Source organism: Mustela nivalis (genome assembly GCF_964662115.1).
Source record: "Mustela nivalis genome assembly, chromosome: X".
Taxonomy (NCBI): domain Eukaryota; kingdom Metazoa; phylum Chordata; class Mammalia; order Carnivora; family Mustelidae; genus Mustela; species Mustela nivalis.
The window spans coordinates 132371719-132390752 of NC_139040.1; the positions used below are offsets into that span (position 1 = coordinate 132371719).

At 50.0% G+C, this 19034-nt stretch overlaps 1 protein-coding gene across 7 annotated transcripts in view; it reads left to right on the forward strand.

Moving 5' to 3' along the window:
* Positions 1-19034, forward strand: part of LOC309855559 (polyprenol dehydrogenase-like) — a 209327-nt gene that overhangs the window by 121086 nt on the left and 69207 nt on the right. For all 7 annotated transcript variants that reach the window (XR_014306859.1, XR_014306860.1, XR_014306861.1 and 4 more), the window contains exon 6: positions 5562-5769. Coding sequence is in view for 2 of the 7 variants with exons in the window: in XM_082715948.1 (XP_082572074.1) it covers positions 5562-5769 (208 nt within the window). In the remaining 5 variants the exon portion in view is untranslated. The remainder of the gene's footprint in view (positions 1-5561; positions 5770-19034) is intronic.

Here is a 19034-nt window from a genome sequence, read left to right on the forward strand (position 1 = left end):
GCCAATGTTTGAGCCAAAACACTGATAATTCAGGGAGAATTTCCAGGATTCAGTCTTGAGGCCAAATTTCTTCTTCTTTGGAGGAGACCTCCACTGTTCCTCTTTGGGCCTTCAACTGATTAGACGAGGCCCACCCGCATTATGGAGCACATTATGGGCTTCACCCCAAATCTACGGATATCTGTGTTAATCCCGTCTAAGAAAACACCTTCCCAGCAATGTCTAGAGTGGTGTCTGACCAACCCCTGGGCACCACTGCGTGATGGGCTCTAACCACTATCTGCCCCACTCCCCAGCTTGTCTAGGTGCTCAGCCTCCTGTAGCCATGGGCCGCCCAGGACCACAGAGGTCCTCGTGGAGTCTTGTCTGAGCTGCCTCAGCTTCGGTCCTGCCCTGAGGGTGACCGCTCTTGGAGACGCCCATTGCACCTCCGCTGAGGATAGTTCATGCTCTACTTGTCTTATGAGCCTCACCTCTTAGCCCATAGGATGCCCAGGGCAAGGAGGGACATGGCGCCATGCTGTCTGCTTTCCTCCACCGCAAAGCAGGCGACTGGTCCTGTCCTAGTTCCCGTCCTCAGGACAGACGAGGGTGCTCCCAGGTGCAAAGGTAGCAGAACCTCATTGACCCAGGAATGGCTGCTCCAGGGGTCACTGACAAAGATGCTTCTCTGGGTAAAATTGATGAGTGGGTGTCCGTGCATCATGGGGCCTCGTCCCCCAAGACCCCGCTGGAGACAGCAGTGCCCCCCATACAGTCTCCGTCCAGAGGGCAAAGACACCCTCCACATGGGATCTTCTCCCTGCAAAACATTGGCTTCTTAGGGCTCCTGGGTGAGTCAGTCCATGAAGCATCTGCCTTTGGCTCAGGTCACGATCCCAGGATCCCCACAGAGCACGGAGCATGTTTCTCCCTCTCCCTTTAGCTGCAGCCACCCCCTTGCTTGTGCTCCGTCTCTCAAATGAATCAAGTATTAAAAACCTTCATTTTCGGGTTGCATTCCAAGCAACTTTACTTTCATGCAATAGCTCATGCTCACGGTATGCGAGTCCCGGGGCGGCTGTGACCAAGGACCGGAGACTGGGTTGTTCTAAACCACGGTGGTTTACTGCCTGCCGGTTCTGGAGGCCGCATGTCTGAGATCCAGGTGGGGCTGGGCTGTTTCCTTCCCAAGCCTCTGGGGGAGAATGTGTTCCAGGCTGCTCTCCGGGGTTCTGGGGATGGCCAGCAGACTTCCGCACGTGCGTGTCCCCATCTCTGTGTCTGTCCTCAGGGTACCATATTCCCTCTGTGCCCCTGTACGTGATCTCCCCTTCATGCGTGCCCGTCGGTGTCCAAATTCTCTTTTGTGTACATTCAGCAGTCCCACAGGGTGAGCGCCCCATCCCAAAGCCCTCACGTAAACTCAGTTGCCTCTCTAAGAACCCTCTTCCCATGCAGGGTCGTATGGTGCGATCCCGGAGGCAGGACTCCAACACATCTTCCTTGTGGGGGGGCAGCGTCCGATGCATAAGGATCCCCGTGCACTGTTCCCAAGGTGACAGGTCCTTGCGCTTCTCCAGAACCGTTTCTTCCAGGCTGACCTCCCTTTGGAGCCAAACCCCTTGAGATGATGTAGGCATGTGTGTGCATTGTGGGGAAAATAGCTTGTTTCGGTTTGAGTTTCCCAAACGGTTTTTTATTTCCGGCGGGGGGGGGGGGGGCGGGGGAGCTCATCCATTTGTGCATCTGGAAACACGAATTCCCAGCCTGTTATATCACTGTTTGTGAAGCCCTGAAGGTTTGGAGGGCTTAGGCGGTGTTCTGGGATGCATGACGGGCTGCCGATGTGCCCGTGATGGTTTCCCCCACAGCCACGCCTGGCCTTTGCTCAGGACTGAAATGTGCACGTGGTCGGCAACGTCCCGCGGTGTTTCCGGGGAGACGTGGACCCCCTTCTTGGCTCACCGGGCTTCCTGGGCCCCTCCTGGCCGCTCCTTGTTTCCAGAGTCCTCTGGAATAGCAGACGTGGAAAACCAGGGATCAGGGTGACGCAGCACGTGTCCATGGTACCCGGGGAAATCTCGTGTCTGGAGATGAGGGATCCTTGGTCTGCCAATGGGTTCCGTCATCCTTGCTCCCTGAGAGGCTGCCCATTATCGGACCCAGCGAGCTCCTGGGTTCACGGTGGCCAGCGGACATTCCCTCATCGCTGGCCATGGGCTCGCGCATTAATGACCCAGAAGGAAAAAAACGCAGCTGATTTATAGGACGCAGGCATCATACCCACGGCTGTGCTGCCTCCCGCACGTGAATTTACCGGAGGCCAGCAGACACATCAGGACGGCTAACGGTCCCTGCGGATCTGTACAACAGGAGGCCGTCCGCGAGGCCACCGTGGAGGGCACAGACTGGTGACTCACGCACGGGGCACAGCATTCATCAACATCATGGTTGAAGACCTCGTCCCTTTTAATAAACTCTCTGCGTCGGCTGGGCCCTCGCGACCTCCAGCTGCAGGAAGAGTAGGAAGTGGCTGACGTTGAGCTGAAAACGTGGGCAAACACCGGGGAGGATACGAAATGCAGGGACATGTGTGTCTTATGGAAATAAGAAAACTCAAGACATTGTGTTTTTCAACGGCTTGAGGTACTGTCTGTCTGATCAATCCCGAGGTCCTATGTGCGAACGTTTCCAGTCTACCGGGGAGGACTTCAGGAAACCTACTGCTTCTGGAACCGTTAAAGTAATACAGAAGGTCCGTGGTTTTCTAGGACAGACGGGGAGGTGACGACGGTTCAACAAAATGTGGACGCTGCGGTGTAGGGCAGCTCTGCTGAGAAGGAGGACTGACTGCTGGGGTGGGGGTCGTTCACGAACCCATAGAAAATGGGTTGTTGCATGTGGTATAGACAGGTGTACCCTGCTCTCCCCAGATCTCAGTAAAAGCAGAACTTCAGGAAACTCACAAATCTTACTAAACTAACCCTTTAATTTCCATGAAAAAGATACCTTTTCACAATTTACCACCTCTGGACGCCCAGACCGCTTTTCCTTTGTCTCCTCACCCCTGCAGCATTTACCAAACTTTGTTAAATTGTGTGTAAACCCAAGTCTAGTGGTGCCTTTGGGGTTTTTTTTTTCCTTTTTCCTATGAAGCCCTGCATACATGTAAAGTGGAAAAGTAAAATTCGCATGATTTCACCCTGTACATCTGGCCATCCTCATTTTAATTTGCAGCCCTCCGGGACAGAACTCAAAAGTATAGGAGAGGAGATTTTCTGCTTCTCCAAAAGTCTGCCACATTACCGTCTCCAACTTCTGTTTTCTACCGACCTTTGAATTATTCCTGAAGGAATTACACCAAAAAGTTTTTTTTTTTTTTTATTTTCAAAATAAGGATCCGCATTTATGTCTTTCGGTTCGACTTCCTGACAATCCGTAATACAAAACCAGCGAAGTAAACATTCCGTGTAGACCCGAACCACGCAGCCATTTCCCGAATTAGTTCGTTTACCGTCACGCGGTGAGAACCGTTATTTGATTCTCTGTTTCTGCTCCCTCTTCGGTGTTAACGTTCAATCTCTTTATTGTTTTCCGAGCCAAGTGCCTTTGCAGTCCTCGGGGTTTGATTTAGAAAACCTCAGTAGGGGGATGGCGTCCTCCTGTTCATTTGCACTGATTCCTTCCCGTTTCTGCTGTGCATGTTTCTTTGTCCATAAATCTGCCGGGGAAACCTCTCCTGAAATCACTCCTCCTTCTTGGACTTTTTCCATCTCTCCCGTAGGGAAACATACTGACTTTTTTCCTCCATTGAGCATTTCTAACGATCTCTGGTTCGTTCTTCTTCGGGCTACGCTATAAAGCCACAGTTGTAGACCTCATTGTTTACCCTGGAGAAATGGGTGTATCGATCTTTCACGCCCTTTAAGGGCCCGAACCCGGCGATGCTGAGAAGGCGGCGTCCGAGGCTGCCCGTGCCCGTGGCGCATACGTGGTCCAAAGCCAAGACGAAACTCGGCATGGATTTCCCTGCACGTAATCACTGCTCGTTTCCTGCCGCCTTCTCCTCTCCTCTGCGGAGAGCGGACGGCAGACATTTGCCAAAAACAAGTCTCTTGACGATAATTGGAGGGTTGTGGCTTGTCTTGCGTTGGGGAGGGAACTCGGGCTCTGAACTGCCCTAGATCTTTGTCGTGATCCCTCCCTCCAAACACAACGGCCGTGTTGAGAATTCTTCCGGGCAGCGTTCCTTGAGAAGTTCACCCAGCGACCGCCTTTGCTGACCCGCCGCCCTGCGCCGGTCCCTTAAGACGGAGGAACCTGGGACACCGGCGAGCGAGCGCGGGAAGAGACAGGAGCTCTCCTTGGCCCCGACAGGAATGCAGAATGGCTCGGTCACTTGGGAGGATAGCCGGGCCGTTGCTGACGGAACCGAGCACCCCCTCACCGTGAGGTCCCCAAATCATGCTCCTTGACTTTCGCCCAGAGGGGCTGCAGGCACAGCCACCCGGAAACCTGCCCACGGATGTTTCTAGGAGCGTGGTTGCTGGTGGCCGGAACCTGGAGGCCACCGAGCTGTCCTTCAGTCGGTGCCTAGATAAAAAGCAAACAAAGACGAGTGTTGGCCAGCAGTCGGGGGAGGGACGGCTGGACAGGTGGGGACACGGAGCGCTTTTAGGGCCCTGAGTGCAGAGGGTATGCATGTCCTTGTACACTTGCCCGAACCCGTAGAATGCGCACCCCCAGGTAAATTCTGATGCAGCCCGGGGTAGGGGACGCTGGTCATGGGGGAGGCTGTCGTGTGTGGGCACAAGGAGGGGTGCACGGGGAACCTCTGGCCCTGCCTCTTCATGGCCCCGTGAACCCCAAACGGCTCTAACAACATGCGTTCTATTAAAAAAATGCGACGATCACGTTCCTAGCCCGTCACAGAGGATCACAAGGTCGACACAAGTCTGGAGACACAAGCGTGCGTGTCTGTATAATGACCATGAAATGTCACCACGTGCTTCCCCGTACAAAAGCGAGTGAAAAGTCAGGGTGTTTGCCCCAGGCTTAACGAGCGGGGCTGTCGGCGCGGTTTCCGGTCTCCCGCGAACGGCGGACGCGGGGAGAATCGCCCCATTTTTGCGCTCGCGGGAGGGCGTGAGGGGCATCCTGTTCTGCGCATCAAGTCAGGCGTCTGCACGACACCCAGGAGATGAAGCCCCAGGGAGGTCGTATAAACCACAGAACCCTCCGGTGCACGGGGAGTGGAAAATGGACAGGAAACCTCAGGATACCCCGGGGGCAGACAGCGGGCAGGAGGCTGGGGGCTCTGCAGGTAAGGGACCTGAGCAGGAAGGGACTTCAGCAAGTGGAGACCTGAGTGGGTGAGGAACCCAGGCAGATAGGGACCTGGACCCGTAGGGATCTCGGCAGGTAGGGACCCAGCAGGTGCAGAATCTAGGGAGGCGAGGGACCTCTGTGGGTAGGGACCTCAGCATGTAGGGACCTGGGCAGGTAGGGACCCAGACCGTTAGGCTGGGCAGGTGAGGGATGCACCGGCGTCTCACACGTGTCCCTGGTTGCTTCCACAGCCGCAGCTACTCCCCGCACGGCGCCTACGCCCAAAGCAAGCTGGCCCTTGTCCTGTTCACTTACCACCTGCAGAGGCTGCTGGCCGCCCAGGGGAGCCCCGTGACCGCCAACGTGGTCGACCCCGGCGTGGTCAACACCGACCTCTACCGACACGTCTTCTGGGGCACGCGTCTCATCAAGAAGCTCTTCAGCTGGTGGTTCTTCAAGGTAGGCCTCCTGCGGTTGCTTTGCTGAGCCCGTTTGCTGTGCCCTGCCCCCACGGCCGGCCGGCCCCCTCGAGGCCACGTCGGTGCCGTTGGGTCAACGCTCAGAAGTGCGAGCAACCCGGCGTCCGGGTCGCTGACGTCGGAAACCCAGCAGCACAGCCTCCCCCTGTGTGCATTTCAAGCAGTTTTGGTGTTTTTTTCCACGAAGGAGAAAACAGATTTTGCAGGCAGAGGACAGGGCTCTGCTTTGCGCCGTGACCAGAGAGTCACAGGCCGTGCACGTTTCTGAATCCAAGTCTGGTTGATTTCCAATGCCCAAAAGTCCACGCTCTTTCCGGTGTCCAAAACCGTGCATGGGCCTCCCACATGTCCCACGGGTCCCACGAGGGGACAGCAGAGGCTTTGCTCCAAGACAGACACTCCCATTGTGGGGGCAGCACATGAGCAGGTGACACAGGGGGCCAAGGCCAGCCAGTAGCAATCTCGGAGGAACACTGAGCCTCCATGACATGTACCTGTCCCCACGCACACGGCATGAATTCTGCACAAGGTGGAAACAAGGCACCCCACCAGGATAGGCACTTCTAAAATTCTCATATCCCCCACTTTTTTCTCCTGGTATTTTTATATTTCGTTCTTAGACACGTGGTCCCATTTAAATTTCCGGGTTTTTAAAAAATGATCCGTGAGTGGACAGGAATCCTGGTTCTTGGAACAACTCCTTGTGCGTTTGCTGCCGTCCAGTTTCCGCCGGTGTTGCTGGCCCAGACGTGGGGCTCAGACATATCCTCTCTGGCTTCCAGGGTCTTGGCAAGGGGACGGTGTTCGTATCCTAACCACGATGGGGTTGCAAACTCTAGACGTGACGAACTCCAGGGCCGTGGGGGGCAGGGCACGTGCCTTCAGTGACGGACGTGGCTGTGAATTCCCCACCTCTGGGCTCTGCATGCACTAGTGTTTCGGGGCCATTCCAGCACATGGGAATGTCTGTGGGCACTGGGGAGCCAGCGTCTGGCCGCTGCTGTGTGTAATGACCTCCTGTATGACCCTGGGATTCTTTTTCTGCGTCACAGCTCCCCTTAAAAATCCAAATTTTCTTTATGCACCTGAGTTTTTGAATGAACTCCTTGTTCACGTCCTTTTCCCCACGTTTCCCCCCCATGGGGACCTGCTGGCTCAGGAAAAAACAAAAAAAACAAAATGATAGAAAACGTTCCGTATCATTACGGATCATGAACCCAGTTTGTCATGTTGCACATCTCCCCGACCCCACCTTTCTTGTCACTCACGGTCCTCGATGGGGCACTTTAAGCCAAAATCGAGTCAAAGGCGCTAAAAATGGGTCGTCTGTCGTCTCCGGAGGTACAGTTAGGTTTTGTCGTGCTGTTGAGCCTTCCCGGGTGGGCTTTCCGCTGATCCTGGAGGGAACGGACGCTCCTTTTCTAAATGCCCACGTGTTCCCGTCTGTTCTGAAGTCACCGGTGTGCTCGGGCAGTGCCCCCCCAACCCCCACCGTGGCTTCGTTTTCTTGGCTTCCTTCTCTCTGGTTGTGTTTCCCGGGGTCAGTTTCTCGATGCTTTGCAAGTTGAAGAAAGCACCGTGGATGATGGGAGCCCGTCTGTTTCTTCACCCCGTTTCTCTGTTCCTACGTTTACGCGGCTGCCGGGTTTCTCCCGTAGAAAACAACGGAGAGAATAGGATGAGAGGGTTATAGGGTCGAGGAGAGCCAGATAGAATAAGACATGACAGGAGGGGGTGGCATGGGGTAGGATAAGATACGATAGAAGTAATATGATACAATAGCATCGGACGGGATAAGAAACAATGAGAGAGCAAAATAGGGTAGGCTGGGATAGAAGAGATACAATAGAACAAGAAAGAGTAACATAGGGTAGCATAGGGTAGGACCGAACGGGAAAGGGTAGGCTATGATAGAATAAGAAAGAATCAAATACAATAATGGTGAGATGGGATAACATTGCAATAGGATAGGATAGTGTAGACAGAATAAAATAACAGGATAGGACAGGACAGAACAGGATGGGGGACGGTAAGATAGAATAAGAAAGAATAAACTAGAATAATGATGGGATAAGATAGGACAGGGTAGCGTAGCATAGACGGAATAAAATACTATAGGCTAGGATAGGATACCGTGAGATAGGCTAGGACAAAACAGGATAAGCTCGGAAAAGACAGAATAAGAAAAAATGGAATAGAATAATAATGAGATACGATAGGATAGAATATGGTAGGTTAGGGTAGGTTAGCATAGGTTAAGATAGGATAGGATAGACATAAAATAATAAATAATAAAATTATTATTAAAATCATACAAGATAAGATAGGAGACCATAGAACGGGATAGGGTCGGATAAGAGAGAATAAGAAAGAATAGAATAGAATAATGGTGAGATACGATAGGATACGATAGGATAGGGTAGCATAGCATAGACGGAATAAAATAATACAGGATAGGATAGGGTACCGTAAGATAGGATAGGACAGAACAGGATAGGGTAGTATACGATAGAATAAGAAAGAATAAATAAGAATAGAATAATGATGGGATAGGATAGGACAGGACAGGACAGAATGTAGGATAAGAGAGAATAAGAAAGAATGGAATAGAATAAGGATGGGATAGGTTAGGATTGGATAGGATAGGATAGTGTAGACAGAATAAGCTAATAGAGGATAGGGTAGCACAGAACCGAACGGATAGGGTACGGTAAGAGAGAATAAGAAAGAAAACAATAGAATAATGGTGGGAAGGGGTAAGACCGGATAGGATGAGACAGAATAGAATAAAATAGGACAGGATAGGCTACAACAGAGTAGGATCCAATAACATAAAATAGAACGGGAAAGGAGAGGGTAACCCTCAGGACAAAACCGGCAGGGATTTCTAACTTAATTTGGGCAGGGACCTTGAGATTTCACACAGTGATTTTTTTTTTTTTTTTTTGTCTGAGAATCATTTGTCTTTCCTTTCACTTGGGTCTTTCTTGATGCCGGAGATTTTGTGACTTGTGATAAAAACACCTGTTTGGTCTTTGTCCTGTTTCTGTCCTAAAATCCTTGGAATTTCCGGTGAGGACAGCCATAGAGGTTTCTTTTGTTATGCGAATGAGGAGACTTTTGGAAAGCCCCTAAGTCTGGGGCTGATGGCCAGGGGAGCCAAACCCAGAAGTTTCCGCCCCACCTCCTGACCTTCGGAGGGAGAGGAGAGGGACTGGAGGTTGTATCGGTCCCTAGTGACCGATGATTTAATCCATCATGCCTCTGCAATAACGCCTCCCTCTCTAGAAAATGGAAAGGGCAGGGTTCAAAGAGCTTCTGGGTTGGTGAACACGTGCAGTTTTGGGGTGCGAGGTGCCCCGGCAAGGCCATGGAAAGTGCACGCCCTTCCCCACACCTGGCCCCATGCACACTTTTTCTGGCTGTTCCTGAATTACAACCCTTTATAGGAAACCTGTGATGTAGTGAGTGACGTGTTTTCTTGGGGTCTGTGAGTCGCTCTAGCAGATTACTAGGACCCCAGGAGGAGGTCCTGAGAACCTCCAATCTAGCTGGTGGGTCAGAACCATTGGTGACAACCTGGATTTGTGACTGGCATCTGACCTAGGGGGTGAAGGGCAGTCTTGTAGGACTGAGCCTTGGGAGCTTTGACACCATGGCCAAGAATATAGGTCAGAACTGGGTTGGATTGTAGGGTACCCTGATGGTGTCTGGGAATTGCTTGATGGTGTGTTGCGGATGGTCACCCCACATCTTGGAATCGGTGACCAGAATCCTAATGCTTTTCAGGGCTGACTTATTATTAATTCTCAGTACATACCCATACCTTTCCTATTGCATTTATGCATAATGGTTTTACAGAGTTTTGATGTTTGTTTGTGTGGCATATCAGTTTTATTAAAAATAGTGCAAACCGTGAAGGCAGCGAAATACATGAAACATTTAGAAGTCGGTGATAAGTGAGTACACACGTTGTCACACCACGTGGATGTGCCCACGCTTTCCCCCAAATACACCTGCAAATGCTAACCCATACCCCACCCGTAGAATCAACGGTTTTCTTGTTTCTCGTTATAAATGTCTCACGCATGTGTGTCTCTGAAATTTAAATTTGCATTCTTTGATCCTTTGGTAAGTAGAATAAGATCTGTGGTTTGCTTTTTTTGTTTGTTTAGTAGTTAGTTACCCGGGGGCGGCTGTAAAAAGTGACCACAGACCAAAAGACTGAAACCACAGAGATTCCTCTTCCCCAGCTGGGGAGAGCAGATGTCTGAGATCCAGGCGGGGCAGGACCACAGAGATCCAGGCAGGGCAGGGCCTTGCTCCCTCCTGAGGTTCTAGGGCAGGGCCCTTCCTGCGTCTTCCAGCTTCTGGGGCTCCAGACGTCCCTGGGCTTGTGGTCACGTCCCTTCCATCTCTGCCTCCATCTTCACGTGGCTTCTCCTCTGCATCTGTGTGTCCTCTTCTGTGTCTTACAAGGACACCCGTCATTGGATTCAGGACCTCCCTGATCCAGGATGAGCTCATCTCAGATCCTTCCCTTCATCCCTTCTGCAAAGACCCTGTTTCCAAATAAGGTCACATTCACATGTACTCGGGGTCAAGACTTCAACTTGTGTTTTGGGGGGTACCCCGTGGAACCCACAACTCTCCATATTAAATGTTTAAAATCAATCCCTGTGGACCCGTGAAGTCGATTCTGTCCTGGGGGTGTATATTCCACATGGGTGGACAACACGGCTTTGCTCCATCTCCGGATCGGGAGCATTTGAGGTGTTTCCAGTTCTTTGGGGTTTCCAGCAGTGTTCCCTTGAGGGATCACTCCTACATCTCCACGTCTGCTTCTGTCCCAGTTTCTCTATGGCGCATCGCAAGCTTTCATGAGAAGGTTCTAGAATATGAGAAGGTTCTAGAAGGTTCTCTTGTCCGCGTTTTCTGGAGCATTCCATTGGGCTTTCAAGGACAGTCTTACCAAAACCTGCTCCAAATACTGTGAGACTGTGTCAGGTCTTACATCCGTCTTGATGCTATCACGGATGTCCTGATTTTAAGAGATTTTCAGTCTATTTAATGTAATTAATCTAATTTTGAAGCCATATTGATTATTTAATGTGCAAATATCTTATCCCCTCTTCTTTCTAGAATGTATGTTTCTCTTGAAAATGTTCTTATGTAAGATAGAGTCAGTTCAATAATACATGGTGTAGGTGACTCATATCTTACTTTCCACTTTGAGGGTGAAGCACGTAATGTCTCTCTCTTATATTTATTAGGATTTGCACATTTTACTTTTTTTATGGACTGTGCTGCGTATCACTCCCATTTTGCTCTTCCTTTGAATGAGAGATGAATATTTAATCGTACAGAAACAAAACAGTTCGGTACATAGGCAAACTACGGCCAACAGGCCGGCCATATGGTTTTGTCAATAAAGTTTTATTGGCACACGTGCTTGTTCATTCTCACGTTCTTCCTGGGATAAAGGCAGAGCTGAGTAGTTACGACAGACCCCCAGATGGCCCACCAAGTGGGAAATATTTCCTGTCTGGTCCTTTACAGAAAATGTTTGCTGACTCTGGTCTAGAGAGATGATTGTGTTTTTCTTTGCTTTAACTCCCTTATTCAGATAATGTGGACCAGTATGTTTCTTTAGAAAGAACCGCCCCCAATTTCTACAGGGATTCTCAGTTATTCCCCAGTAGACCAGTCCTTTGGGTCTCCAACCGCTTCATTGATGACTTCTCTCTTGGCGTTTACCCCAGTGCTGTAGATCTCCTTGTGTGCCATCTTTGTCACATTGGGATCCTAAAGCCTTGATGATTTGGTTTAAAAAAAAAAAAAGTCAAAGAATGAGCCCATTTCCCCCCACATTTTTCTCTCTTACACTTCAGCCTAATGGAATGATCATGACAAGTCTGTGCGTTTGAAGACTGGAAATATTAGCCTTTGCACACTCCCTGGGTTGGGGAATTTTCAGAAGGATAGTTCCATTTCAGCTCTCTAATTTTTCTTTTATCCGTATTGCTTGCTTGGGGACTCGTCGCTCTTCTCAAGTCAGTGTAGACGGCTCCATCCCATCGATAACTATTTCTTCAAGCCTGGGAATTAAGGAGGACAGTTACCGAACCTCTTCTCAGGGTCTGCCTTCCTTGCCTGCTGGTGGTTCCATCCAAGCAACTCTTACGAAGTCAGCCGTGCCCTGGAGCTCCCTTTAGGGCCTAATTACCTGCCTTCCCTTTCAGTGTGCTGTCCTACAAACGCATGATTTGGTGTCTCCCTCCCCAAGCAGTTTGTAAAGGAGACAGGTTTGGTGTGTCCACACATGATGACCATTCTGTACACGTGGGCTCTGTCGGGCTCTGTGCGAGCGTCAGTGAAGCTTTTCAGAGGGCATGAGACCCAGTGCTGATGCAGAAATCCTGCATCTCTCAGGTCTTGGGGCTGCTGCATTGAGATACCATCCCTATCTGAACCAACCATCACTAAGTCTTATAGATTAGGGTCTGTGGGTACCATGGAAAAGCGTGAATCTCGGTGCTGGGTACATCGGGACCCTTGTGAGGAATTCACCTCAAACAATGCCAGGCCTCTTTGAAATCACTTTCTACACCAGCCTCCAACTAAAAAGGATCAAACTGATAGTGTAGAATTTGCCCACATCCCAACAAGCTATAGGGCGTAGTGATGGTTGGTTCTCTTTATTATGCATTTGAATCAACCCAGTCGTGGGGCCATTGATTGCTTTTTGATGGATGTGTCAGGAGAGTGGTACGTTTAATTAATCAACTCAAGGACACACGTCCCGCGATGCTTCTCCCCACCTCTGCGTCCTCAGCTTCTCCCCATCATCCCTCAGCATTCAAGCACACTGAAATAACAACCTTCAGTTGACCTTGTATCATGCTACAGGAACCTACCACCATTCCTCTTCCACCCTGGGATGTAGGAGATCCCCAGTGATCCTGGGGAGCTCAGGGTCATCACAGGGGTCCTCATAACAGACAGGACAGAGGTTACAAGTCCGAGAAGGAGAGGGGACAGGAGACAGACTCTCTCCTGGAGGATCCAGCAGGAATACAGCCCCAGCCCATGCGCCCACTGAGATTCATCTTAGACGCCTGAGCTTATAGAATGTTAAGATGATAAATCTGAGCTGTTTTAAGCCACCGAGTTTGTGATCCTTCTCCAAGAATACCCAAAGGAAACTCAGGTCCTCCTTCCTTGGATCTCAGCTGTCCAGACTGCTGTCAAGACAAAGATCTTATGTCTTTGCCCAGTGTGTTGGGTTCAGCTGCTCCCCTGTAAAGCAGGTGGGATAAGACCCAGCTCGCAGGTATATCATGAAGATTACATCAAGTCAGGTGGGCTCATACAGGAGGATTGGAAGAGGGAGTCAGTCATTGATTCTCATTCAGGCTGATGACGTGTCGTGCACCCCTCCAGGCGTAGAGTTATCAAGACGGATCACTGAGGCATCAAGGGAGGCATCTCCCATAGATGTACCCAGGGCTCTGGGAACTCGACTCATTACCACTCATTTTGACTTTGAGCATTTTGCATGAGTGACAAAAGGACAAATAGGGTGGCAGTAGTCTGCCCTAGTGTTGGGGGCAAGAGGAGAAGGCTTTGCTGGGGGTGGAGCCTTTGAAGGTGGATTGAAGGCTAAACCAGGGTCCATGAGCAATGCTGGAATTATACGTGATGCAGAAAGTTGTTCAAGATGGCGGGTAGGGTCAAACAGATGCCACCTCTTTCTTAGCTGTGTCCTCCAGCTGAACCCAAGACTGGGAAATGATCTGAGCTGCCCATGTCTCAATTATCCCAAAAGCAGCTGTTCCCAGCCCTACTGCAGGTGTCCAAAGAGAGAAGCTCATCATGTCTTAGAAGCCATGGCCACATTACTAGGTTAGGGCTGGGTGCCCATTGAGAAATGTCAGTGAGGAAGTAATAAGATCAACCTACAAAGTATCTGATGGACTGCAGGACACGGGGGCACCTGGGGTCTGTTTATAGACCACTCCAGTGGTGGAGGTGGTACTCCAGTGGTGGAGAGGGAGAGAAACCATCCCGAACACTACTCCAGAGATAACATGAAGACATCTTGACTGTGGCTCTGAGAGACTCAAGGATAATTCTGGGGTTTCTCACTCAGGAAAATGAGGGTAATGGTGGTGCCTATCCCAGACATGGGGTGATGAGAAATGCCCAGGAGGGGATTTGGGGATGCTTGACCATGAGGTGGGTGAAGTAGGGTGTCTACTTTCACATGCCAACTGGGCTGCCATGCATGTGTCTGTGGCTCAGAGGAGAGTGAGATCAGCTTTTCACGTCAGAGATGAAGACAGGGAAGGAGAGGAGAAAGGAAGCTGTAGGCATGGGGAATGGACCTATAGGGAAACAGATTAAGGACCAAGATGGAGAGGGTTGGGGTCTCGGGGAGAAGCGAGATCTGGCCACCCCTTCCTTCTCCTTCCCATCCTCCGCAATGCCCCTCGCTTTGGTAATTTGTTAATTCTGGATAATAATATCTCATAAGATTGTTGTGAAAATTGCTAACATAATATATGTGGAAGCGTTTCCGATACTGTAAAGCCCTGTGTAATTAGGTAATTATAAGGCATTCATGTTTCCCTCCAACCCGACGTTGCTTGCAGCTCTATTTAGCATGCTTTAAATTCCATCCTCTTTCTACCAAGTGTGCTGCTGCTGCTGCTTTTCTTTTTTTTTTTTTTCACCCGCTTGTGCCCAAACGTCACCCCACAGCCCCCGCCTCTTGTCAACTCCGCGGTGGTAGGGATTATTTTCAAAATTGCCTTTCTTGGCCCAGAGAGCCCACAAAACGTTGGGGAGCATTTAATAAACATTTGTTGGGATGAATCAAATTGAAACTTGGTGCGTCGCTGCCAGGACCAGCCCCGGTTTCATGCAGAGCCGACCTTTAACTAGAAACACAACGGAGCCCTCTTCCCTGGTCTCCCAGCGGGCATCTGGTTCTTTAGTGATCCTCCTGCCTCTGATGGAAGCAACACGTCCACTCTTGGGTTTGCTTTCACTTTTTACAAGTCTTTACGGATGATCTTTATTTCATTGTTTTGTTTTGTTTCATTTTTTACAAGCTGCCGATAAAATGGGATAAGTTATTTATGCCGGGGGAACCACTGTCTCAAGGATCTTCTTATCTGTGCAGAAGCCGACTGATTTCTGTGTACTCGGCACCCAAGAAACACACTTCATCCTCCTAGGAATGAGCTTGAATACAGCTCTTCTCAACTCCAATGACACAGGGGCAGATACCAAATTTTGCTGGGGAGTTCGATAGATCTTCAGATTTTCCATTTGATTGAGATCATCTGCCCTTGGTTTTCCTTGAGACCAGAACGAGAGAACAGCCAATTTGGGTCTTTCTGTGTATCTGCCTTAATTAGGTAGTTGCCAATTTGCCGCCATGATGCTCATCATCATAGACCTGAATTTCCCAGACATTTTAAACACAGCTGAGGACCTGGATCCCAGGTACTTTCCTAGAGGAGACAATCCCTGCAGACGAATTAAACACAGCGAAACAAAAAGAAACAGTGAATAAATTGTAGAACTCCATGCTCAGCTTAGAAAATTCCAGGAGAGGAGCGTGGTCATAGAAACCAGCACAAAGTGTCCATTTTCTTGTTGAAGAGCAGCGTTGAGTTTCATCAGCTATCTTCCTATTGATCGTCCTTGGCAAATTAAGCAAGAGGTTCTGCCTCATTGACCTGTTCTGGTTGGCGATCATTAGCGTGTTGGAGTTTCATGAGCTCGGAGCTCTCAGCAGGTTGTAGGTTGTGCTGAGCTTCTCTAGGATGTGAAGTTCCAGCACCAAATGACCCAAACAGTGATCCTGGGAAAGAAGAAAGGATTAGTAACTCTCTTTGCTGGGAGTGAACAACCCCAAGCTTGAAGTTATTAGTCATGAGATAACATCTACGTGTTCACCATGCAAGGACAGACTAGAAAGGTCATAGGAGAGGAAGCCTTTTGATCTTGCCTTTTTGACAACATGGCGCCCCTACATGAAGCCCCGAGTTAGCAAGGGAGCACCACAGTGAAAACGATCTTTGAGGGCAGCAGGGCTTTGTGCTGGTCCCGTTCGCAGTCAACTCACATGGTTTTCCTTGTCAGTGTGTATGTGTGGTGGCTCCCTGGGGACATCCAGCCAATGAGCTGGTGCCCAGCCAGTGGTCGATCACCGCACCATAAGCCACAGGTGCAAGACGTCTATAACAAGAACACAAAGCAAACAGAAACAAAGGAAAAGTGAGCGAAGAGAGGAGGAATAGAAAAAGCCCATGCATGGTGCACGTGTTTCTTATGCTCCAGTGAAGGTGACTTCACCTCTACTGTGACTGTAGTGTGCAAGGTTCTAGCTCAGACAGATTCAGGAAAAGACAAGCAGTTGTTGGTTCTTTGTGGATTTTTTCATAACCTAGAACACAGCATCATTCAAATATAGATCTTGGTGTTGGGACACGTGTTCCTCAGCTTGGGCGGCATTAACAGAGTCCCACAGATTGGGGAGGCTTAGAAACAGGTACTTGTTACTCATAGGTTGGAGACTTCCTAAGTCTTCACATCATGGACAGAGGGAGAGCTCTCTACTGGACATGCATGGCCATCTGCCTGTGTCCTTAGGTGATAGAGGGAGAGCTCTCTACTGGACACGCATGGCCATCTGCCTGTGTCCTCACATGATAGAAGGAGAGCTCTCTACTGGACATGCATGGCCATCTGCCTGTGTCCTCACATGATAGAAGGAGAGCTCTCTACTGGACATGCATGGCTACCTGCCTGTGTCTTCACGTGATGGACAGAGGGAGAGCTCTGGGGTCTCCAACTCTTCTTATAAGGACACCAGTCCCATTGTCGGGGCTCCCACCCTCAAGACTTCATGTAACCCTAATCACCTCCCAATGGCTCCACCTGCTAATACCATCCCATTGAGGGTTAGGGCTTCCACATAGGAACTGGGGGAGGACAGGACACGTACATTCAGGCCGTCCCAAGATATATGTATTCACTGGAGACGTATTTAAGAAACATCTCCTGCCTGTTGGGGTCTTTGCTGGTCTTAGGTCTATCTTAAAGAATCTGAGCATGTCCCTCCCATGAGTGCAGGAGACGAGTAGAGTCATAAGCACCTGTTCCATGGGAAAGGTGTGCACATATAACTCATTCCTGGGATGGGCACACAGCTGCCAGAGCTACCTGTCACTGCTGCCCTCCATAGACTAACATTCCCGGTTGGAGAGGAGAAGTCATTTGGACATTAAATTAGTCTTCCCGGGCTGTCGAGACAATGTACCACAGATGGGGTGGCTTCAACCACAGACATTCATTGTCTTTCAGACCCGGAGGCTGGGTGTCTGAGATCCAGACGGGGCCAAGGCTGGTTCCTCCTGAGGCTTCTCTCCTTGGCGTGTAGACCTTATGTCCTCCCTGTGTCCCCACATGGTCGTCCCTCTGTGCGTGTCTGTGTCCTCATCTCTTCTTATAAGGACCCAAACCGTTATGGATCAGGGTCCCCACCAACAACCTCCTTTGACTTTAATCCCCTCTTTAAAGACCCCCACTTCCAAAAAAGCCCCATTCTGAGGTCCCGGGGGTGAGGTCTTCAATATATGCATTTGCGGGGACATGGTCCAGCCTCTTTCAGGCATTCTGGTTGATGGTCAACCTTCCGGTTCAGCAGACGTCGGCTGCCCAGACAGAGGCAGGAGCTGTGCCCCATGGACGCTCTCCACTCTGCAGGACCAGCTCTGGTGGCTCTCTCCCTGCATGAGACATGTCCTGTTGTAAAAGCTCACCGGGAGAAAGACGTCCACCTAAATCCATTCTCCCACCAGCTTCTGGACTCATTTCTTGGAGAAGTCAGCACGTGCTATGGGTGAGGGATGTTGACTGGGAAGCTGGTGGCCCTGGGTTCAAACCCTAGCTCCTCCCCCCGCCAACTGTGTGCCATGGGGGAAAGACTAGTCTTTTCTGAGCCTTGGGTCCTCATCTGTAAAATGGGTGTTAGTGCTTAGTACAGTGCCCAGCCCATAGTATGGTCACCCGGGTCATGGTTTCTGTGGATCATTTGCAGTTGGATTTCTACTGGCCAGAGCTTTCCACTCGTACAATGTCCTGCGTTTCTCCCTGACAATTTTGTGGGAGAACTTTTTCTGGAATTGTCGTTTTCCAGGAGAGGAAATAGTCTTAGGAGGGAGGCTGGTACAGCAGTGATCTCGCAGTTCACAGGCGGTGACGTCGAAATTTAAACCCTGAGAAATTTGTGTGTCTCCTCCCAACTCCAGACGACACAGATAAATCCCCAAAGGTCCAAGTTGTGTGACTGTGTGCGTGCATGTGGGTGAGTGGGAGCACATGTGCATGCATGTGGACGTGACCGTGTGTCCGTGTGCGTGTTTATACTCACACGTGCACCTCAACATTTATCATGACCCGCTCCCTTTTACACAGGCAGGACCAATAATTGCTCGGATGGGGAATGATTAGGATGTGATATGCAACGTAATGAGAAATAAATGAATAAAACCATCTATTTCGTGAGCTGTCAAAACATTTAGGAATTAAAGAATACAAATGAAATCTCATTTCCGTCTTCATTATAAGCCCAAGGCCTTGAAAATGTTCTACAAACGATCCGCGGTTGCTTTTCGAAGCCCAGCATCTATCATGTATTTAAGCCCGTGATAGTTGGGTAAGTGGATGTGATTAATTCTCCACGAGACGTATTATAGCCACGAAACAGCTCCTTTTTCCAGCCCCCTTGGATGTGAGCAGAGCTGGGTGGTCAGGGCCAGCGTGGGGGACGGTGAGGACGTCTAGGTATAAACGTGGGTGCGGGCACGTCAGTGCGTGTGTCTGTCCATAAGCTCCTATGTGCATGGCGCCATGAAGCTGAAAATCCAGGTATCCCTTCTGACTTCCGAAGCTACTCTGCTAATAGCCTACGATGGCCCAGAAGCCTTAGCGATGCCCTAAACTGCAGATCCACCCATATTTTGTATGATGCATGAGTTATACACCGGACTCTCGCAGTAGAGGAAGCAAGGGAAAGAAAGCGTGGTTAAGAGAATCCTAAGGAGGATAAGATGCGTTTACGGGACTGTGGTACATTTATCGGAAAAATCCGTGCAGTTCAAACCTGGGTTGGTCAGGGGTCAGCTGTATAGACTTACAGAGTCTGGTAAGAAGCTCTGGAGGATTGAG